Source organism: Malaclemys terrapin, chromosome 10 (genome assembly GCF_027887155.1).
Source record: "Malaclemys terrapin pileata isolate rMalTer1 chromosome 10, rMalTer1.hap1, whole genome shotgun sequence".
Lineage (NCBI taxonomy): Eukaryota > Metazoa > Chordata > Testudines > Emydidae > Malaclemys > Malaclemys terrapin.
The window spans coordinates 8,322,473-8,346,051 of NC_071514.1; the positions used below are offsets into that span (position 1 = coordinate 8,322,473).

General features: G+C 45.7%; 1 protein-coding gene across 3 annotated transcripts in view; it reads left to right on the top strand.

The window, feature by feature from the left end:
- The window catches only part of ADAMTS17 (ADAM metallopeptidase with thrombospondin type 1 motif 17), a 264,395-nt gene that overhangs the window by 136,418 nt on the left and 104,398 nt on the right, over nucleotides 1–23,579 (top strand). For all 3 annotated transcript variants that reach the window (XM_054042918.1, XM_054042919.1, XM_054042920.1), the window contains exons 11-13: nucleotides 5,439–5,540; nucleotides 8,081–8,226; nucleotides 18,558–18,724. In XM_054042918.1, the coding sequence (XP_053898893.1) occupies nucleotides 5,439–5,540; nucleotides 8,081–8,226; nucleotides 18,558–18,724 (415 nt within the window). The remainder of the gene's footprint in view (nucleotides 1–5,438; nucleotides 5,541–8,080; nucleotides 8,227–18,557; nucleotides 18,725–23,579) is intronic.

Below are 23,579 nucleotides of genomic sequence, written 5' to 3' on the forward strand. Positions count from 1 at the left end.
TGAGGGGGTTAGTTAAACAGAACTTAAAAGGTACAGTGACTAAAGTGAAATCCCTGCAAGCTGCATGGGCGTTTTTTAAAGACACCATAATAGAGGCCCAACTTCAATGTATACCCCAAATTCAGAAACACAGTAAAAGAACTAAAAAAGAGCCACTGTGGCTTAACAACCATGTAAAAGAAGCAGTGAGAGATAAAAAGACTTCCTTTAAAAAATGGAAGTCAAATCCTAGTGAGGCAAATAGAAAGGAGCATAAACGCTGCCAAATTAAGTGCAAGAATGTAATAAGAAAAGCCAAAGAGGAGTTTGAAGAACGGCTAGCCAAAAACTCCAAAGGTAATAACAAAATGTTTTTTAAGTACATCAGAAGCAGGAAGCCTGCTAAACAACCAGTGGGGCCCCTCGATGATAGAGGTAGAAAAGGAGCTCTTAAAGACGATAAAGTCATTGCGGAGAAACTAAATGGATTCTTTGCTTCAGTCTTCACAGCTGAGGATGTTAGGGAGATTCCCAAACCTGAGCCGGCTTTTGTAGGTGACAAATCTGAGGAATTGTCATAGATTGAAGTGTCACTAGAGGAGGTTTTGGAATTAATTGATAAACTTAACAGTAACAAGTCACCGGGACCAGATGGCATTCACCCAAGAGTTCTGAAAGAACTCAAATGTGAAGTTGCAGAGCTATTAACTAAGGTTTGTAACCTGTCCTTTAAATCGGCTTCTGTACCCAATGACTGGAAGTTAGCTAATGTAACGCCAATATTTTAAAAGGGCTCTAGAGGTGATCCCGGCAATTACGGACCGGTAAGTCTAACGTCGGTACCGGGCAAATTAGTCGAAACAATAGTTAAAAATAAAATTGTCAGACACATAGAAAAACATAAACTGTTGAGCAATAGTAAACATGGTTTCTGTAAAGGGAAATCGTGTCTTACTAATCTATTAGAGTTCTTTGAAGGGGTCAACAAACATGTGGACAAGGGGGATCCAGTGGACATAGTGTACTTAGATTTCCAGAAAGCCTTTGACAAGGTCCCTCACCAAAGGCTCTTACATAAATTAAGTTGTCATGGGATAAAAGGGAAGGTCCTTTCATGGATTGAGAACTGGTTAAAAGACCGGGAACAAAGGGTAGGAATTAATGGTAAATTCTCAGAATGGAGAGGGGTAACTAGTGGTGTTCCCCAAGGGTCAGTCCTCGGACCAATCCTATTCAACTTATTTGTAAATGATCTGGAGAAAGGGGTAAACAGGTGGCAAACTTTGCAGATGATACTAAACTGCTCAAGATAGTTAAGACCAAAGCAGACTGTGATGCACTTCAAAAAGATCTCACAAAACTAAGTGATTGGGGAACAAAATGGCAAATGAAATTTAATGTGGATAAATGTAAAGTAATGCACATTGCAAAAAATAACCCCAACTATACATACAATATGATGGGGGCTAATTTAGCTACAACAAGTCAGGAAAAAGATCTTGGAGTCATCGTGGATAGTTCTCTGAAGATGTCCACACAGTGTGCAGAGGTGGTCAAAAAAGCAAACAGGATGTTAGGGATCATTAAAAAGGGGATAGAGAATAAGACTGAGAATATATTATTGCCCTTATATAAATCGATGGTACACCCACATCTCGAATACTGCGTACAGATGTGGTCTCCTAATCTAAAAAAAGATATACTGGCACTAGAAAAGGTTCAGAAAAGGGCAACTAAAATGATTAGGGGTTTGGAACGGGTCCTATGTGAGAAGAGATTAAGAGGCTAGGACTCTTCAGCTTGGAAAAGAGGAGACTAAGGGGGGATATGATAGAGGTATATAAAATCATGAGTGATGTGGAGAAAGTGGATAAGGAAAAGTTATTTACTTATTCCCATAATACAAGAACTAGGGGTCACCAAATGAAATTAATAGGCAGCAGGTTTAAAACAAATACAAGGAAGTTCTTCTTCACGCAGCGCACAGTCAACTTGTGGAACTCCTTACCTGAGGAGGTTGTGAAGGCTAGGACTATAACAGCGTTTAAAAGAGAACTGGATAAATTCATGATGGTTAAGTCCATTAATGGCTATTAGCCAGGATGGGTAAGGAATGGTGTCCCTAGCCTCTGTTTGTCAGAGGATGGAGATGGATGGCAGGAGAGAGATCACTTGATCATTGTCCATTGGTCCACTCCTTCTGGGGCACCTGGCATTGGCCACTGTCGGTAGACAGGATACTGGGCTAGATGGACCTTTGGTCTGACCCGGTACGGCTGTTCTTATGTTCTAAGGGCAGGATTTAGCCCAGTGTAATTTACATAGACTGTATGATCCAGTGGCTGGAAATGAAACTAGGCAAATCCAAGACTAGAAATAAAGCACATTTTTTTAATAGTGAGCATAATTAACCATTGGAAGAGTTTAGTTAGGAATGTGGTGGATTGTCCATCACATGAAATCTTTAAAATCAAGACTGGATGTCTTTCCAAAAGATGCACGGTAGCTCAAATAGAAGGTATGGTCTTGATGCATAAATCACTGGATGAAGTTCTCTGGCCCGTGTTTTGCAGTCTAGATGAACATAATGATCCCTTCTGGCCTTAAAAATCTGTGAGACTAAGAGTACGTCTCCACTGCACACCCCTTGCATCAGCATGTAGGGTATGTGGCGCTACACGGCGCAGCGAAAAGCAGGCTGCATCGACATGGCGGTATGTCGCTCTGAGCGTCAGTGTAAGGCTTTTGCTGTGGGGAGGTAGCGGGGAAACTCTCTGGCAGCAGCTGCTGGAGCCTTTTCCCACTGCTTCTGTCGCCAGAGTCTTTCCCTGTGGCGGGGAAAGGTGCCAGCAGCAGAGAGGCAGCAGGATACTACACAGCTAAAAATAGCAGCGTAAACAGGCAAGGCCCTGCTTGGGTGTGTAGAGAGCCGTATAGGGTGCATACCCACAGGGTTTAGGCATGAATTTACTCGCCCAAGCAGTGCCTCACCGTCTGCACTGCTGTGCTAGCTGGTTGAGCAGTGAACGTACTCTGCGCACTGCCGAAAGGAGTATGCCATGTAAATGTACAGTGAGCAACCCAAGCTTGGAGGAGAAGGGCCGAAGCATACCAAAATGATGCCAGTCTGTCTGCATCCCTCAGTTCCACCCTCGCCCTTCGTTTCAGCTAGCAGTCTTACCCTACGGTGATTTGGAACCAACAGTCACAGATACGGCTCTGGAAACATCCCTGCCCACAGTCATCTAGGGAGAACAGCGAGCCTGTTGGGACAATGAATTCTTTTTCGTAAAGTCGGTCATGCTTTATAGTTAGGTTCTGTTTATGAAGGGTTGAGAAATTATTAATAGATGTTTTAATAAATGACTAATCAACTGGCATAGTTTATACAGTCCAGTGGGCCAATAGGTTGCTTAAAACCATAGCTTGTAAGTGTGTGTATAACACCTTCTACTGTTGTGCTTAAATAATCTGGTACTAAAGTCTGTAACGTACTTATACATCTATTAATTATTTATCAGTTCTTTATTAACCATTGATAAGTAAAACCTTAATATAAAGTGTGATCTATAAGTCTTCATAACTCAGCTGTGTTCTAGCTGCCAGTGTGCCATATAAAGCCCTAATACAATAAAATATGTTAATTCAATACAGTATCTTAGATGTAAAGGAAAATACATTGGTTGGTGTAAAGGTTTAATTGCTAGTACGCAATGTGTCACTTTCTGACAATGAAATGGGACAGCTAATCCACCCGATTTCTAATCCTGTGCAAACCCAACAGGGAGGAAGGGTTGTCTTGCACAGGGACTGGGATTTGGAGTTCCCACAATCTATTCTTGACTTGCTGTGTATTGTCTGGCAGTGAGTTAACTTTTCCATGCCTTCGTGTACCCATCCATAAAATGTGGCTAATGTATTGCTACTGTATAAGATGTCTTGAGGGTTAATTGATGTTTGCAAAGAAATTTAAGAACTTTGGAAAAAGTGATAATTACTGATAGTTCAGTACAAATAGCAGAATCCATCTCCTGTTTCACAGGAGCCCGCTCAAGGAGACCTGGATGCCATGAAAACTCTTTGATTGGCTTTTATTTAACAAGCGCTGTGCTTCCAAGCTCTGCTTATAGCTTTCTTAAATGTTCTTTTGCTTTAAATAATGCAAAATCCTCATTCCAGAAGAAAATGTGACGTTAAAACAGGATGTAGATACTGCTGTGATAACCGGTTTTTCAGTACTTTCAACCCCATCTCCCTTTATGGCAGGATTTCTCTCTTCCATTTATTATGCTCTGTGCTGTGCAAGCATATTTGATATATACATACCAACATGTGTCTGCACACATATTATTACATTGTGGAAGAATCATAAGGTTCAAGTGTGTTGACTCAAACTATTTAATGAGGTGCAATAAATCTTGACAAGACCAGCTGGCAGTAGAGCCAAGCTTCTCATCTTTTTACCATTACAGTGAAATGTGAACAATAGTGGAAAGAAATGTAGCTTTTATTTATTTATTTTAATTTTTTTTTTTTTTTTTGGTGCAAACATAACATTCTGTTCAAATCATCCACTTATACAGGTTGCAGAGCAGGGTGGATGTTTCAGAAAACGTGAAAGATCTAAAGACCTTTATTTCTTGGATTTTTTCCCCCCCAAATTCTGAAAACTTTTCTGACGTGACAGGTCACGCAAACATGGTGAAAATCAGTATCCCAGTAATGTCCGTTGATCAGACAGAGCAGTCGTGTTAATGGTAGCCAGAGTGCATTTCAGGTCTGGTGTCGAGATGCAATGTATCTCTAGCCCTTTTCTGCTGGTTCTCTCACATCTCCTCGGTTCCTCCTTCTCCCACACATCACATTCAAGATGCCTCTTCTCACCATCAGGACCTGCTTATCTGCTTTTTTTATATTATTGCATTGCCCCTGCCAACCATCGCTCATTTGTCCAATTCTCACACAACGACTTTCATGCTTTCTCCCATGCTGCATGGAACGCTGTCTCCAAACTAGACTATGAGGCTGCAGCCCTGTCCTCATTCAGCGCCCCCGTCAAGACCTGCTTATACCATGAAACCTTTGAGAAATTGCTAGCTGATTTGGCGAGGTAGAAGTTCAGCAGGGATTGCCCATGTAGCCCATATTCTATTTATTCGTATGTTATTAAAAACAATGAAGTGACTCACTGGTAGCTTGACTGGGTATATTCCTATGAAAAGAAATGTGTTTAAATGATGCACTTTTTTCATGCATCTGCATCCATTGATCTCTTTCGTGTTTCCACCCCTCCCTCCCCCGTTCAGCGTCAATTTCTTCTTAAAAAATAATAGCTCGAAAACCAACCAGATGCCTCTGGATTCACATTAGAGAGACTGACCGAACTTTACAGCGTATCCCATAATGATAGCTGACATCTCCAGAAGCAATAACCGCACTTCTTGGCCTTGTGATTGCAGCATTTGATGTGTGCTGGGCTGTGGTGCTTGGTGGAAGGAGACACGTCTTGTAAAACCAAGCTGGACCCCCCCCTGGATGGCACAGAATGTGGCGCAGACAAGGTAAGCAAAATGCTCTGCCGCTGTTTTGCTTTTTATGGTGTTGTCTGCGGACTGATGTTTCCAGGATCTGAAAGATTTACTAAAAACCCTTATTTTGTTCTGATTGATTTGTACAAGCTGCTGGATTAACAGCTGGATTAAATGGCATTAAGTTATTTTTCTTTTCTTTGATGTGTATTGCGGTAGCCTCTGGAGATCGCAACAGAAATCAAGACCCCAGTGTACTAGGTACAAATACAGAAGAAAAGGTGGTCCCTGCCCTGAAGAATTTACAGTCTAAGGGCCAACTGTAACTCGTCGTGTAGTAAGATACTCTTCAGTTCCATTCATTTCAATGGGACTCTTTGAGGAGAATGTTACTTTTCAGGGTGAGTTAGAGTAGCACAATCTGGCCCTAAACGTGAGACATGATGTAGCAGGTGGGTTTAAACAGACACTTTGTGGGAGGAGGAGGAGGAAGGGCAAGAGTTATGCCAATATAATGGTGCAGTTACAGACGGTAGCTCGTAATGAGTTCCAATTCAGTTAGGGGTTTTTTTCTTTAAGACCTCTGCCTAGGAATATTTCTGGGTTTAGTGGGCCCTGCAGACTTAGCCAGATGGCTAGGGCATATTTGGACTTTCCACAGTTCAGTGTGGTGGAGAAAATGGTTAATGGAAAAGAAAATAAACTCCTGTATTAGCAGGTCTCTATTGCATGTCAGTCATTACTCAAATACCTGACTTCCATGCTAGACCATTAACTGTCAGTAGATTTTAGACTTGAAATTTCACCTGATGAGGGAGATTAATTTAGGGAGTTGTTGCTAAAGCTGGAAACTAAGTATCTTTTTTTTCTGGTTGCATATGAAAGATACATAAATTAATTAAAAATTCTTTGGTACTTACTGTTAAGTGCAGGAGATGGAAAGAATTTTAGCCCATGTGCTTTTGTTGAATACATTAGCTCCAAATGATTTATTGTATTACATCCCCCATAGATCAAGAAAATGGACCAATTCAACCCTTAATTACAACCCAGTGCAATCCTGTTGGAATCACTAAGGTTATATAGGAGTGTAACTGAGTTAGGCCCAGACTGTTTCAATGGTGCAGTAAGAAACCATTGTAATGAAGGTGTTGTGTTTGGATACAATTTCTTGAACCCACTTTCTTCCGAGAGTGTGGATTAAGTCCTAGTATCTGAATGAAGTTTACAGCTGATAGCGTGTGCAGATGACGCACAAATTGGTAAATAAGAGGTAAATGACAAAGAGGACAGGTCACTGATAAAGCGTGATCTGGATATCTTGGTAAATTGGGTGCAAGCAAGCAGTATGCATTTTAATACAGATAAATGGAAATGTATTCATGTAGGAACAGACTGTAGCTGATACTTGCACAATGGGGGACTGTATCCTGGGAAAAGGTAACTCTGAAAAAAAAATGTGGGGATTGTGGTGGATAATCACCTGACTGTGAGCTCCCAGTGTGATGCTGCAGCCAAAAGGCCCAATGAGATCTTTGGATGACTAAACAGAAAAATCTCCAATAGGAGCAGAGAAGCTATTTCACCTCTGTTTTTGGCATGGGTCTGACTGCAGCTGAAATACAGTGTCCCGTTCTGGTGTCGACAATTCAAGAAGGATGTTGATAAATTGGAGAGGGTTCAGAGAAGAACTACAAGGATGATTAAAGGATTAGAAAACCTGCCTTAACTGATAGACTCAAGCTGCTCTGTCTAATTAGCTGAACAAAGAGAAGGTTGAGGGGTGACTTTATTACAGTCTACAAGGACAAATGTTTAATAACGGGCTCTTCAGTCTAGCAGAGAAAGGCATAACCTGATCCAGTGGCTGGAAGTTGAAGCTAGACAAATTCAGACTGAAAATAAGGTGAAGTTAATTAACCGTTAAGCAAAGGTCATGGTGGGTTCTCCATCGCTGCCAATTTCCAAAACAAGATTGGATGTTTTTCTATAAGATCTGCTCTAGGAATTATTCTGGGGAAGTTCTGTGGCAGTGGTTCTCAATCTGTGGGCCGCTTGGAGCCCAGTCAGCACACAGCTGCGGCCCATGGAACATCCTCAGGGCCATACAGGCAGTATATATACTGTGTGAATGCAGCCCACATAACACACAGCGATCTGCATGTGTGGCCCACAATGGCAAATAGGTTGAGAACCACTGTTCTATGGCCTGTTCTACAGGAGGTCAGACTAAGTGATCCAATGGGCCCTTCTGGCCTTGGAATCTATGAATCTATGAATTGCTTAGGTAATCGTCTGTGTTATTGTGCAAGTTACAACAGAGGGCTCCATCCTGCAGTCACTGTAAACCCTTTTGGTTTACACTGGTTGAAGACGAAGCTCCGTTTTCCACACGTCACTTCCTTTTTTCCAGCCATAACCAAAGCGTGTCCTGCTTTCCTTAGTTCTGAAGCTCCAAACGCTGGCACACATGCGTGAGTGTATGCTTGGGAATAGTCTTATTAACTCCTTGCACAAGTGTCTGCGGGATCAGGGGCCTTTGCCTGTGCTGTGCTACCATCCTTGTGTTTCAGTGGTGCCGAGCTGGGGAATGCGTCAGTAAAACTCCCATTCCTGAGCACGTCGATGGAGACTGGAGCATGTGGAGTCAATGGAGCATGTGCAGCCGGACATGTGGCACCGGTGCCCGATTCAGACAGCGGAAATGTGACAATCCCCCGTAAGTCGTCTTGTCCTCGTGACGCTTTAACGTGCAGTATGTTGGGAAATGTGGCTGCAAGGGTGGCAAAAAAGGGTCAGGCACGCAGTGGGCAGCTAAACACAAGGGCGGTGGGGACCATCTCAGGCATCCTATTGTCCCAAGTCGAACACAGACATAACATGAAATGAGATGCTGATTGGAATGAAAATGAAACTGTATTTCCTCTAGATCAGGGCACAGGCTGGGTCAGGGCTAAGCTGGTGTCCCGGCCCCAGGCTGTGCAGAGACCTCTCCACACAGACCAGGGTCTCTGCTGGGAGAGGAATGGAGATTAGATGGGTTGAGGCGAGGGGCGAATGTTTGTTCCCACATCTATAATATGGTCATAGTGATATTTCTGAATGCAGGAGTCAGACTGGGGAAGGGACAGATACTCATAATATGATGGTATGCGCTGCTTGGCTCCACTCAGTGGGGCTTGAATATCTCCAGGGCCGGTCTTTGGGCTTGCTGCCTCTTTGAATCAGGAAGGTAAATAAGTGATGGTATCTCCTAAACACCAGCCACTTGTGGCACCAGAATGAGCCATCATCTAGGGCATGTTTTTCAATCCGTTGGTCGCAACCCAGTACTGGGTTGCAGCATGTAAGGCGCTGGGTTGCCTTGCTCTGATCAGCACCGCTGACCGGGCCGTTAAAAGTCCCATCGGTGGTGCTGCCCGGCTAAGGCAGGCTAGTGCCTACCTTTTCTGACACCGCGCTGTGCCCTGGAAGCGGCCAGCAGCAGGTCCAGCTCCTAGGCAGGGGGGCCACGGGGCTCCGTGCATTGCCCCCGCCCTGGGCACTGGCTCCAGCCAATGGGAGCTGCAGGCAAGAGTCACACGGAGCCATTTTCATGCCTCCACCTAGAAGCCAGACCTGCTGCTGGTCGCTTCTGGGGTGCAGCACGGTCCGCACCGCTGACTGGGAGCCACCAGAGGTAAGTCCATGTCCGTGCCCCAATCCCCTGCCCCAAACCTGGAACCCCTTCCTGCACCCCAAACCCCTCATGCCTGCACCCCCTGCCCCAGCCCTGAGCCCCCCTAAACCTGGAACCAGTTCCTGCACCCCAAATCCCTCATCCCTGGCCCCACTCCAGAGCCTGCACCCCTAGTCCAGATCCCTGACCCCCTCCCGTGCCCCAACCCCCTCTCCCAGCCCAGAGCCCCCTCCCACTCCCTAAATCCCTCATCTCAAGCTCCGTTGGGTTGTGGGCAGCAACAATTTTCTTCGACTTGGTCCCCAGAAAAAAAGTTTGAAAACCACTGATCTAGGGGATGTGGTGCAGATCTGTGACCCTCCCTCTCCTTACATGTATGAGGGATGAAACAATTAACAGTGTTGCCATTTAAATGATTGTCGCTGGGTGTCTGAATCATAACCCCTCACTGAGAGGAGTGGGGCAGTTGGCATAGCTATTGTTGTAAGCACTCTGCAGAGTAAATTCTGCATCAGTTACAGTCTGTTCATATTTTAGAGCAGGGATTGGCAACCTTGGGCACGCGGCCCGTCAGGGTAAGCCCCCTGGCGGGCCGGGCCGGTTTGTTTACCTGCCGCGTCCACAGATTCGGCCGATCGCGGCTCCCGCTGGCCACGGATCGCTGCTCCAGGCCAGTGGGGGCTGCGGGAAGTGGCAGCCAGCACATCTCTCAGCCCGTGCTGCTTCCCGCAGACCCCATTGGCCTGGAGCAGCGAACCGTGGCCAGCGGGAGCCGCGATCGGCCGAATCTGTGGACGCGGCAGGTAAACAAACTGGCCCGGCCCGCCAGGGGGCTTACCCTGGTGGGCTGTGTGCCAAAGGTTGCTGATCCCTGTTTTAAAGAGGGCTTCTTCACAACCAGGACAGCTTTATTTTTTTTTTTTTTTTTTATGAAACCTGAGATTGTGGAGAGCAAGACAATCGCTTCAGAGAAGCGATGCTGAGTTGTAATTGCATTTCTATAAAGTCCAGGCTTTATTTTACCTGTTCCCTTTTTATTGAACAAGAGACCAATGTGACTTCTTTGTTATCAGTTGAAGCTGACTTGAAACTCTCCTTAACCATACTGCTGACCAACAGGGCCGGCTCTAGGTTTTTTGCCGCCCCAAGCAAAAAAAATGTTGGCTGCCCCCCCGTCCCAGCCCTGGACTCCTTGCCGGACCCCCCTGCTGCCCCAGCCCTGGGCTCTCCCTCCCCATCCACACCCCCTGCCGCCCCAGCTCTGGGCTCCCTCATTCCTCCCCCCCATTGCTCCCCACACTCATCTCCTGCCGCCCCAGCCCTGGGCTCTCTCTCCCCTCCACCCCCACCTGCACCCTCCTTCCGCCGCAGCCCTGGGTCACTGGTAACTCGCTCCCACGGCAGGTCATTCAGCAGGAATTTTAGATGTGCACAGAACTCTGACAGGATTGGTTCCCATATGGTTACAGAACTGCAGTAAAGTGGAACAATTTTCAGCTTGTGTGATTGGAGGATATCTGGATGCATATTATAAGACTGTCCTACATAAATGAGGAAAAGTTGAGGTGCCTTTATTATTCTTTTGTTCCCCTCTTTCTTTCTACGGGGAATTTGCCAAGGCAATATCACTGTCTTCCTTTTATACAAACAAACAAACAAACAAAAAAGCAATGGCTGTTGAAAATAGCAATTCCAGTCCTAATAACCATTGGGAAGCATTTCTTGCTCAATTTTATCCTACTTTTTCTACAGCAAATTACAGTGGATCAGTATATTTGATTTGGGAGAAATGAAGTAACAGCTGCCCAAACTGAGCTTGAGCACTCCTGAATTTTGAGGTGTTCAAATCTGGAAGGCAGGTGCTGAGGGGGGCTGTGGCTCCGCGGGGAAGCACGGCAGCATGTATGCAGCAGTGTGTCTGGCGCTGCGTGGAGCCAGACATGCTGGTTGAGTGGCACGGTAAGGGGGTTGGGGGGGGGGTTGGATGGGGCGGAGGTTCAGGGGGGCAGTCAGGGGCAGGGAGAAGGGGCGGTTAGATGGGTCAGGGTTGTGGGGGGCAGTCAGGGGACAGGCAGCGGTTGGATAGGCATGGGAATCCCGGGGGTTTGTCAGGGGACAGGTAGGGGGTGGGGTCCTAGGGCGGAAGTTGGGGAGGGTCTCAGGAGGGGGCAGTTGGGGACAAGGAGAAGGGAGGCTTAGATGGGGTTCCAAGGTGCAATTAGGGGCAGGGATCCTAGGAGGGGGCAATCGGGACAAGGAGCAGTGGCGCTTAGATAGGGGGTGGGGTCCTGGGGGGCAGTTAGGGGCAGGAGTGATCAGGGGACAGGGAGCAGGGGGGGGTTGGATGGGTTGGGGTTTCTGTGGGGGGCAGTCGGAGAGAGTGGATGGGGGCAGGGTGGGGCTACCCTCCCTCCCTGTGAAGTGTCCTATTTTTTTAATGTTAAAATATGGTATCCCTGCCCTTCCCAGCGCAGCTCTCCATTCATAGCAGGCTGTAACATGAGGTCTCAGCTACTTCACTCCCTTCCCCTTTTTCCTGTTGGTAGTGGCCAAAGGAATGCTGGGAAATGTAGTTCTTTCCCTGCTCCAGGGCTGGCTCTATAGGCAGGGAGCTAACCAAGGAACTACAGCTCCCAGGGCCCCTGTTGGTTCTCAGCTCCCATGCTGGATCCCTGCCGCCCCTGCAAATGGGCCGCCCCAAGCACGTGCTTGCTTTGCTGGTGCCTAGAGCCGGCCCTGCTGACCAAACCTAAACCCATTCATTGTCTCACTCATTAAATTACAGAGTTTGCAGTCTCCAAGATTGCATGTTGATTTTAAAATTCTTTTGCTCGTATACATTCTTGGTGGGGGACACACATGTGATCTTCTGTCACTTTATATTCCTGGCTGCATCCCGTGGTCTTCTGCAGCTGGTTTATTCGCTGTCCAAAAATATTGGCTAGGAGATTTATCTTGTGTGTGCGCGTGCGTGTGTTCATGTTCCTGCCAGCTGACATTTGAGCCAATGGGGGACACAGTATTTTTTAAACCAGTTGCTTTACTTGCTTGATTTGGCTTTTGCCTTCTACAATTTGTGTGACTGTTTGCAGAAATTACCTATGACTGATTGCATGATAGGGCATTGTTACCCAGGCTGCGTGGTCTAATTTTAGAGCTCTGCTGTCTTGCATTCTTGCCCAAAGCTTGGAGTGCCTTTGTGGGCCGGAGGATCAAAAAGCAAGGCTGAATTAGAGTCAGGGAGTGATCTTTACCTCTGCTCCAGCCCCTTTAGGCCACCTAAAAGGGTGGAGTGGCATAACAGAGTCCTAAAAGCCCCAGTTCCAGCTCTCAGTTCAGGCACTATTGAAGACCACCAAGATCTGGTGTAGGTGCATTGGGGGCACAGCAGAATGGGTTTACAGCATGCTGTGCGGAAGCCTGTATGGCAGCCCTGCTATTATAACGTTGACGGACCCCTAAGACTGTCTAAATTACACCTTGAGCCTCTTCAGCCCCTAGAGCAGCTGGACCCTCACTTCCCCAGGCCAGTTACAAGGGCTGCACAAAATCTGTCTGGAGAGGTAGAAATGTCATGGCCACAGTGTCACAAACTGTGATAAGCAGGAAAAGGGAAGCACTCAGCAAACCCATGAAAATAATTTGCAGAGAAGTAGGAAGGGATATCCCTGTATGATCATCGCTGTTTTTTTGTTTTTTTTTATGTTCAGCAGTGAAAACCCCCAGTGTCCTGTGTGCATATGCCAATGGAGTTGTATTTTTAGAATCAGAGCATAATTCAGTTATAAATAAAGGACATGAGTTCCTGGATTATACATACCTGGGTACTGTATTTCCTACCTCAACAGGAACAAACAAACCTCAGCACATAAACAAACATGGGTTCTATTTAGCCCCATTACTGTGGAGTGTGAGCCCCCTATATAGACTTTTTTTTTTTTTTTGAACCAGATCAGGTAGGAAGTAGTTCCAGGTTGTTAATCCAAACATAATGCTGTTTAACACATACAAGTTGTAGACGGATTTTCATTGCAGAACCTGCATTATGTTTGATTTACCAACAGCATGTACGTAAGACACATTAGTTCTGTATACTGGTAGATCAGACTAGATTAAATTAGACTGTGGGTAACCTTTCTGTTCTCAGCAACAAGTGTTAATATATTAATATTTTTTGAAAAATCTTTACAAGCTCCATTGTGCTTCGAATTTCACCTTTCTTAGCCTCCTGATGTCTTGTAATGACCTGAGAATGTTGTGAACCCAATGTTGTGAACGCCAAAGAGTTTTATTCGAGATGGGCTGAACTGACAAAATTTGGATCCAGATCCAGGTTTCATTCTCAAAGTTGATTTGTGGATCTAACCTGGCATCACTGTGATGTTACAGATAAGTCACCTTGCAGAGAGTCTATATTAAAAAGCAGTCTTTGAAATATGTGTGTGTATGTACATTTTGTGTGTAGGATATAATTGTATGTGTTGTATCCAAAATCAGGCCCTGAGCAATGTTCAGTTGGATATTCCTAACAGGTGACGGGGCCTCGTATATAAATGTGTGTGTGTGTGTGTGTGTGTGTGTGTGTGTGTGTACATACACAGATATATATGTGTATATCTGCACACACGTATGGTGTGATATTGGTACAGTCACTATATATGCTTGTGTGGGGGGAGAGAGATATTTGCATGTGTTATAAACTGTACATTACATAGACAATACAAATATATTTAAGATTTGTCCAAAACCAAAGCTCTCACCCATGCTTTCCTCCCCTGATGCGTGCTTTGGAGACACCTGTTGTTACAGGAGCCACTCCATTGTGGGAGGCACATTCATTTTATTCCATAATTAGAGGGGCAGGTCCATGCTGCCAGTTACGTTCAGCCATACAGCATGCTTGTCTTAGTCCCTAATTCTGCAAGGTGATAACCTCCCTCAACTCCCACTAACTTCGTTTGGATTTGGGGACGCCTAGGAGATGCTCAGTACTTTAGTGGGTCTAGCCCTTATTATATTATAATGCTCATAATAAGGGCTGCTGTCTTTAAATTCCTAGCAGTGAATTCATAAAGTGTCTCACGTGTTAATGAAATCTTAAGATTAAAGCCAGAACCACTGTTAAGAGTACAGTAAATACATGTCCTGCTGTGTCTGGCTTACTACTGCTATAAGTTTTCTCTCTCTCTCTCTCTCTCTCTCTCACACACACTCACACACACACACACACACACACACACACACACACACACACACACACACTTTCTTCCTTTCTCTCTCACACACACCCCATCTTTTTCTCTGTTACTTTACAGAATAGAGTTTGCTGAAACCAAGTTAATATGTGAAGGTGAGATTCCTGTAGTAAGAAACTCTGCTTAGTGTTTCTAGTCACCAGGGCTGAGTGTCTGCAGTATATGTTTAAAGAGTTTAAAGCTCCAAACACAAGTCTTCCCAGAACAATTCTGAGTCAGTCCCAGTGCATCTGCTCGCTCTCACATGTCTGTGGGAGACCGGAAGTGTCCCCAACAAGCAGATGCTAGTTAAGGTCATTGCTCTGGTGACAGAATCTGCAATGTCCCAATATCACTGGGGAGATAAGTGTTCGTTTTTCAAGAGTTTATAAGACCACTGTCAGGAATTCTTGCCTTCTTTTCCACCCCCTTATCAGTGGCAAATCAATCAGGGTGATGATAGACATCATAGTCTCCATGTTCTAAATCAGCAAGCAGGATCCCCCGCTCTGTGCTCCGAAGCCATGAAACTATATGGAATCGGTGCATAGCTCATCAGCTCCAAATTTCAGCAGTCTACCTCCCAGGCATACAGAACACCACAGCCAATGTCCTCAGCAGACACTTCTCCCAGGATTATGAATTGGGAGCTAGACACCCAAATTCTCCACAGCATATTCCTAAAATGCGGACTGCCCTAGGTGGATGTCTTTGCTATCTCCAGGAATAGGAAGCGACCCCTTTTCGGTTCAAGAGCAGGTCTGGGCCACCACTCCTTAAGAGACACCTTCTTCTAGCTTGGAAGAAGGGTCTGTTCTATGTGTTTCTCCAACACCGCTGATACAGTGGGCTGGTCTACACTCGGGGCGGGGATAGATCCAAGATACGCACCTTCAGCTACGCGAATAGCGTAGCTGATTCGCGTAGCTGAAGTCGAAGTATCTTGGATCGAATTACCTGGGGTCCAGACGGCACGGGATCGATGGCCGCGGCTCCCCAGTCAACTGCGCTACCGCCGCTCGCTCTGATGGAGTTCCGGAATCGACGGTGAGCGCGTTCGGGGATCGATATATTGCGTCTTAACGAGACGCAATATATCGATCCCGGATAAATTGATTGCTACCCGCCGTATCAGCGGGTAGTGAAGATGTACCCTAAGGGAGATTAACAGATCAGACAGGACAGAGTCAGAATTATCCTTATAGTTTGGTATCCTTACCTGCTTCACCTAGTTGTCAAAGTGTTGTTTGAGCTCCCGACCATTCCTCATCTCCTGTCACAGGATGCTGGTCGGGTGCTTCATCCCAACCTAGCAGTTTTCCACCTCAGGGCATGGCTCCTAGATGGTTCATGGGGTTACATTCCTCCTGCTCTTTGGAAGTACAACAGGTGTTATTGAATAGTAGGAAGAGATTAATCTGCACTACTTACCTGCAGAAATGGAAGAGATTCTTCCATTGGCGTTGTTGTCACTGTCTCCTGCTTGATCCGGTGCCACTCTCAATCATCCTGGATTACCTGTAGGATTATCTGTAGGGTTATCCATTAGTTTGATTAAGGTCCATTTGACCACAATATCAGCCTTTCACCTCCAGTAGAAGTATTCTCCATATTTGCTTTTTTGGTATTGTCCTTGTTTATTAAGGGTTTGGGGATTCTCTGTCCACAGATGAGAAACCCTTCCCTAAACTGCAACTTCAGCCTGGTACTCTTACCTTATGATACCTCCATTCGAACCAAGGGAAGCCTGTTTTCTGTTGCATTTATCCATAAAGATGGCTTTTTTAGTTGCCATCACATCAGCCTGTAGCATTAGGGAGATTGGAGCCTTGGTGGTAGATTCCGCCCCCTTTATGGTGTTTTTTAAGAACAAGGTTTCTTTTCATCCCCACCCTAAATTCTTACCTAAGGTTCTATCAGAGTTCCACCTTAATCAATCCACGCATCAGTGTTTATCGCAAAGCCACATCGTTCTCTACAGGAATCTTATTTACGTACCCTGGATGTTAGAAGAGAATTGGCCTCCTACTTAGATATAACCAAGCAGTTTAGGAAGTCACCTCAGTGCTTCGTTTCCTTTGTGGAAAGATCCACAGGGGTCCTTGAGCTCTATTGAGAGACTATCCAGAGAATATCTGGATGTATTCTCACTTGTTATGATGCTGCAGGCATTCATCCGCCCCAAAGGGTGGATAGCACATTCAACTAGATCTCAGCAACGTCTATGGCAGACCGCCAGATGCTTTTGAATAGACCCCCAAAATCTTTTTATTTACTTATTATTGTTGTTGTTTTTTTATTTTCTTCTCTGGAGTTTGGATCTTGACTATACCTTGACCAAGAAATTTGGATCTTGAAAAAGTAATTGACTAACCTGATCTACAACATTACAGAAGACTGTACCAGTATCTGAAATATGCCAGGCCACTACACGGGTGTCAGTACATTCATTTTCGAAACATTTATGCCTTAATCCATGGCACTTGGTTCTGCAGTACTGTCTTCAGTTCTGGACTTCGTTCTGAAGCTCCCTCCTCCATCTGGGAATACTGCTCGGAAGTCACCGGAAATGGCGCACCCATAGGGGTGCTACTCTAAGGAGAAGAGGTTGCTCACTTTGTGCAATAACTGCTGTTCTTCAAGCTATGTCCCTCTATGGGTGTTCCACTACCTGCCCTCCTATCCTTTTGCTTTCGGGCCTTTAGGGATGTTTGGTTGGAGAAGGAACTGAGGGCGGGCTCACCTGTAATATTTTTTTCAATGAGGAAATGGACATTAGAAAAGACTACTTTTATGCTGAAAATAAAAATTGTTACATTTGTTCCAAATTGGTGGGAGAATGGGTGAAAAATCTGTCCTGAGAAGTGTGGGGATTGGGAAAAAAAATACAGAGAGATATTTGTTGGATTTCAATGTATCTTCTCTTTGTGATCACATGGCCTAGCACCATGCATACTGTTCTTGCTGTATATTTTGATTCCCTGTTTCTCAAGGGGAAAAGTGCCTAAAAGAGAAAGAGGGGTGGTTTCTGACCGTCAGAGGGGTGAAATATTGGAACGGCCTTCCGCGGGAAACGGTGGGGGCGACGGACCTGTCTGGTTTTAAGATTAAGTTAGATAAGTTTATGGAGGGAATGGTTTAATGGTGAAACATAGTAGTCAAGGAATACCAAGCAATGGTAGGTAAATAGTATAATGGCTAACAGGGATCAGGCTAGAGACTCTTGCCTATATGCTCAGGTTCTTACTGATCGCCATATTTGGGGTCGGGAAGGAATTTTCCTCCAGGGTAGATTGGCTGAGCCTCTGGAGGTTTTTCGCCTTCCTCCGCAGCATGGGGCAGGGATCACTAGCAGGAGGGTCTCTGCCGATTGAAGTCACTAAAACACAGGATTGGGGACTTCAGCAGCAGAGTCCAGGGAAGGGGTAGGGACGGTTTTATGGCCTGCAGCATGCAGGGGGTCAGACCAGATGATCATAATGGTCCCTTCTGACCTTAAAGTCTATGAGTCTATGAGAAAGAAATGAGACTTCAGAAAGGATGTGATAAATGTCTGTATTATAACATGGGCTTCAGAAATCCTCCTTTGTGTTTCTAAGATGTTTTATTTATGAAGGGCAGGTGGTAGAGAGGTGCCTCACAATCGTGGCTACCCCTGTGAAGCATCACACTGAGGCACGGGCTGATCATTTCCCCCACCAACAAGCCCACCAGCTTACATGTGGGCTATTAGTGACCACAATGGACTAGCATCTTGGTTTTACATCTCATCCAAAATACATATAGTATGGACAGCATTATATTTATGCCTACAGAGCACATCTCTCCAAAGACCTGGCTTTAATCTTTGTTTCCAAATGGCTGTTTCTGATGAGTCAGTTAGATGTGCAACATAGAGCTAAATTCTGTCTTCAGATGTGCTCTCAAAGCTTGTGTTGCCTTCAGTGGGAGCTACTTGAATATCCGAGGGCAGAATTTGGCCGACGGTAAGTACGTGTGCAGTTGGGATCTCTGAGGGGAATGGCGCAATCTATTAGCTTAGAGTAGTTGCCTTGGACAGAGAAAGATAAGCGACAGTGTACCTGTAAATACCTGTGCCTCTCCCACTTGATAACTGGTCTGTCTTCCCCATTATAGCCCTGGGCCAGGAGGCAAGAACTGCCGGGGAGCCAGTGTGGAACACACAGTTTGTGAAAATTTACCCTGCCCTAAAGGAGCGCCTAGCTTCAGGGACCAGCAATGCCAGTCTCATGACAGATATACCAACAAGAAGAAAAGCCTCTTGACAGCTGTCATCATTGATGGTAAATTCACCAACTTTCTATATAGTTCCTCACCACTTTTTTTTTCCCGTGGTTTTTTGGCCCATCTCGATTGATCCCCCATTTGTCAGCAGAGACCGCTGTGGAGTTATCCCCAGAGGGGAGATCTGGAGGGCAGTTAAAGGGAATTCCTGATTCTCATGACCATCTTGTCTCCCTTGTTTTTAGCCTCTCAACAAGATCTGTTGGGCAGGCCAGTTCTACAGCCAGCCTTGGGATGTAACCACAGCCCTTGAGAGCCTGGGAGAGGTTATGGAACTAATTAAAATGTCCCCATCTGAACAGGCAGGTACCATGGGAGTTGGAGCTTTCTGATCATTTTTAACATGAGGAAATAGAAGCAAAATCGGGAACTGAAAGCAAGGAGGATGTTACTTGCATGATTCTTTGCCCGCTTCAGCATGTTTGTACATCTACTTGTATTTAAATTTGTCATTATTCCGAAACAATTTTCCTTGGCGAAGTCTTGAGACTTGCTTGGGCGGACTTGAAAAGTCATTCTGAAATTATTAGGTTCTATAAAAGATGAGATTCACTAAGCTGGTTTCCAGAGAAACAGGCCCCTGTTATCACCATCTGCTGATAAATATACACGTCCACATGCGTGTGGGCTGATCCTCTCGTGGTCGTACTGAAATGGTGCAGAGCAGGGCTTTTGATCAAGACTGAGTGTCTGTCCTGCAGCTCCTTATTTCCAGTTCGCATAGACAAGATGCGCTAGTTTTGACCGAGTTAGTGTGCTAAAAATAGCAGTGGTAGCCCCCTGAGTACAATCCCATCTGAGACCCAGGGTATGTACTTTGGTGGCTAGCCTGTGCCGCAGCCACGCTGTTATTTATAGTGCACTAGTTTGATCAAAGCTAGCATGCATACATCTCTCCAACCTGCAAATTACACCTTCAGCTGCTGTGTACCCTTACACATCTGGCAGCTTCTGTGCCCTTCAGACATTAGCACCCAACAAATCAGGTCTGATGCACGGTGCTCCAGCACCAGTGCTTGGAGGCCCCCAGGACTGCTTGCTGTACCACCAGGAAAAGGGATGTTTGTGCAAAATTTGGCCTGTCCTGCCCGGAAAGCAATGCTGCAGAGCTGTTTCTATGATAGCAGTCCCTCAGCTGAAAGCCAGGCCTGCCCCACCGCACAGCTGAGAAGACTGCAGTGGGTAGAAAAGGTTAACGCTGGACATCAGCTCACATATTTCAGTCTTGGCTCATTTCTCATCAAAGCCAACAACAGCAAACTACCTTCATGTTATCCCAGCACATAACGTTACTTATGCAAAAAAAAGTCTGCAGAAATGTGCTGTATTATTCGCTGTGGACCACAGTCAGCTCTGGTGTCAGCAGTTCCAAAGGAATTGCAAACATTTATGCCAGGACTTAGTTTGGGCCATGGTGAATAATATAAAAGTTCTGTGCTTTATTTCTTTTGCATAAGTAAGAGATGCTCACACCCAGCCCCAGTGGGGTTTGTTTAAAAATGATTACACAATTAGGCAGCAGTTTTCCAGTGACTCTAACTGAGGTAGATGCCCAAAAACTATTGAAATTCCATGGGATTTGGGCACCTACCTCCACTTGATGTTTTTGAAGGTCTCATCTGGACCCCCCATTTATTAATTAAGTTTTTAAAACCCTTTTCTAGCTGAAAGCTGCCTAATTATATTAACATTATTGTGCATCAGAAACATATTGCAAGTCTCCTCTTCTCACAAAAGAAGGCAAGGAAAACACCGGTGATTGGGGTGGGGGGGAGAGAACAGGTACTTCTGGGTATCACCACTTGAAAATGAGACCTGTGACTGCCCAGCCCAGCTATCAAGGAACCACCTAAAGAGGGCAGAGGTGATAGGGGATTGCAAACTCTCTAATCAGTAGGGGAATGGCAGATGCTGTTCCAGGGTTTCCAAAGGTGTACTGGCTAGTTGGAGTCCTGATCTTGCAGGAGGTGCAGAACCTCCTGAACAGCACTCAGCACTTTGCAGAATCGGGCCCTACCTAGGGACTTCTCAGGTCCGGGATTATGGAAGAATTCTTCTTGAGGCGCATCCCCACTTCTTTGAGTAAGAAATGATTCTCTTCAATAGCTTCTCTTATAACGACATGTCTGACCTCTGTGCATCTTCTAGCCCTATCCTGGTCCTCCTGTTCCTGCCCTGGAGAGTTTTTGTTTATTACCAACTCTCTCACCTTAATTCCTGTTGGTCCCAATCCGGTGCCCGTTAAAATCACTTGGATTCTCTAGTGGGCCTTGGATCAGGCCTGTAGTGTCTGTCTGTTTCCTTCAATTGCTCTTGCATTGGACACTAAGACCATTCCTAAACAAGTAGGACATGTTCCAGTCCCCATTCATTCTGCTCTCACGGCTGTTCAGTATCTTCCCCATTTCTATAATGTTTTCCATTGCTCAGGGCTGGATACAAATTCCCAGATGTCACTCTGTCACTACCTAAAAGTTTCAGAGAAACATCTCCTTCCACTTGTACTTGTTAACTCAGGGTCCCCTAGGAATTTTGCTTTGGTTTGTTACTGCTGGACTGAAAGCTGTTCGCCCTCCAGGTATTCAGTTCCTGTTCCCGAGTCTTCCCCGTACAGGTTTAGACTGTCTCTCTCTCTGCCTTGCCCACCTCTCTGTTTATTTTAGCTTTCTTCCTTTTTGCTGGCTGCAGTATGGCTCCTTGATGTCTCCTCCTCCCTTGTCTGCTAGTTTAATCTCCACCACTCCCACAAACAGAGCTCCCTATTACTAGTGTATGCATGCCCTTTCTGTGCAGATGGAGCCCATCCCACTTTTATAGGCCTCATTTGTTCCTAAAAGCTAGCAAATACACAACCCGCACTGGAGTGCCATTAAAGCCAACAATTCGTGTGTACACACCAATTTTTCAGATGCTCATCCAGTTTTGAACCTTTTTGCCTTAGACCCAGTTCAGATATTACAGTCATTCTAAGAACTCCGCCCCAGAAGTGCCTTTCTTCATGTGACTTCCTCGCGTAGTTTGGTTTGCAGGGCCTCCTACTTAAATCCCTCTCGGGGCTCCACTAGACTATTGCCTCATCCCCAGGTCCCTCCAGGACCTTGGCCATGCTGATGATGATTATTTTGGCACCCAGGAGGCTGATTGACAGGTGCCCATTATTAATTAATATCACCCTACCACTACTCCCTACCTCTTCCTTAGCTCAGTTCTCCTCCCACCTCCACATCGCTAAAAGTATTGGTCCAGCAGCCTTGGCTTTTAGCTTCTTTCTGCTCGATACGCGTGTACAACTTCCCTCCTTTAGTCTCTCGCAGAAGCGAGAACCTGCTTAACAATTTCACTGTGCGGTTTACCGCCTTTCTTGGCCACCCACCACTTCCATTTCCCTCTTCCCTCCAGAATAATCCAATTCCCATCAGCTGCTCTGCATTATGCAGTCCAAACCCTTCTGCTCTTGGCATGGTCTCTCTGCAAATGGCTCGTCTGTGAATCTCCCATTCTCGTGAGCATTGCAGGCTGACGGGAAGTTTTCTCTGAGAATTGATCTTAGCTCTTAAGGTGCGTTAATGTGTTGACACCACATGTGGTTACTCACTCTCTACTTCTTCACTGAGGAAGCTTCACATCCAATGCTATGTACAAATCACAGGATTCCTTGCCGTTTTTACTCACTCGGTGCTTAATGCACAGGGTCAAAGTGGTCCGTGGCGTAACTCTGTTACTTTCAATGAAGTTACAGTAGAGATGAACTTGGCCCAAAGTCCTTTATAATTTGTAGTTTAAAAAAGAAGCTGACAGAGCCCCAGAGATACAGGGCTGTTGTGCAGAAACAGTGAAAACCGCAATTACGTTCATCTGGACAGGTTCCAAATTGCTTTCCAAGCCATATATACAGGAACCGTTTTTACCCTCAGTGAAGGCAACCTGTGGAACCTGGCACCTGTTTACTTCAGGCATGGTAACATTACAAAGCAGCGTGGGACGGAAAGTGAAGGAAAATAGCAAATCTATATGGAAAGAGCTGTGTGTTCTCGATTGATCACAGGTGTTTGGTAATCCTGGGTGTGACACACAGGAGCACTGGGGGGAGACTGAACTTTATTTCCTGGTCTCAGTTACTGACATGGGTGCCAGTATCCACTGACTAACGGTTGCTGTTACAGTCAGATCCTCGGGTTTATGTTTCTTACAACAGACGGCACCCTAGGATCCCGGTGCAACCTAGATGCCATGCTGGGCTCACGCTGGTGCACCCTAGATGCTGTGCTGGAGAACAGTTTGAATGCTGATGAATAGGGAAAATGTCACCCATTGAATCACTAACATGACTTCCTGCAGAAGCCTGGGTGAAGCTCTCTCATCCTCAGGGCAGCCTGTCTCCCCTTTGACTGGGGGTAACGCGATAACAGAAGAGCTCTTGAGCTGTTTGCACTGTTAGGTTTTTTTGAATAAATATACACGTAGTCAAAAAAAAAAACAACCCTGTTTTTCCTTCCGCGGAAGCAGCCGTCGTCCATAAACCGTTTAGAACATTTCACAAGCTCTTTTCAAGGAAGCAAAATAACAGATGCCGGGAGTAATTGCAGCCTATGAAATTGCAACTCGGCACCTCTCAAAGGGTCCTGAATAAAAAGGCTCCATTGTGAAGGCTACTTCTGAGATGTACAGTCCCTGTGCTTTGGCTGCCAACTTCGCTGAAATCCATCATAACTGCCCTGCTCGTAACGGTGCCGTTGCCATCACACACTTCTAGGAAGGGAGTGCTCTGTTGTTGTTGTTTTTTTAAAGGGACTCCGCCACCTTGCAGGGATTTTGTTTCCATTGATGGAGTCAGCACCCCAGCTCTCCCCAAGA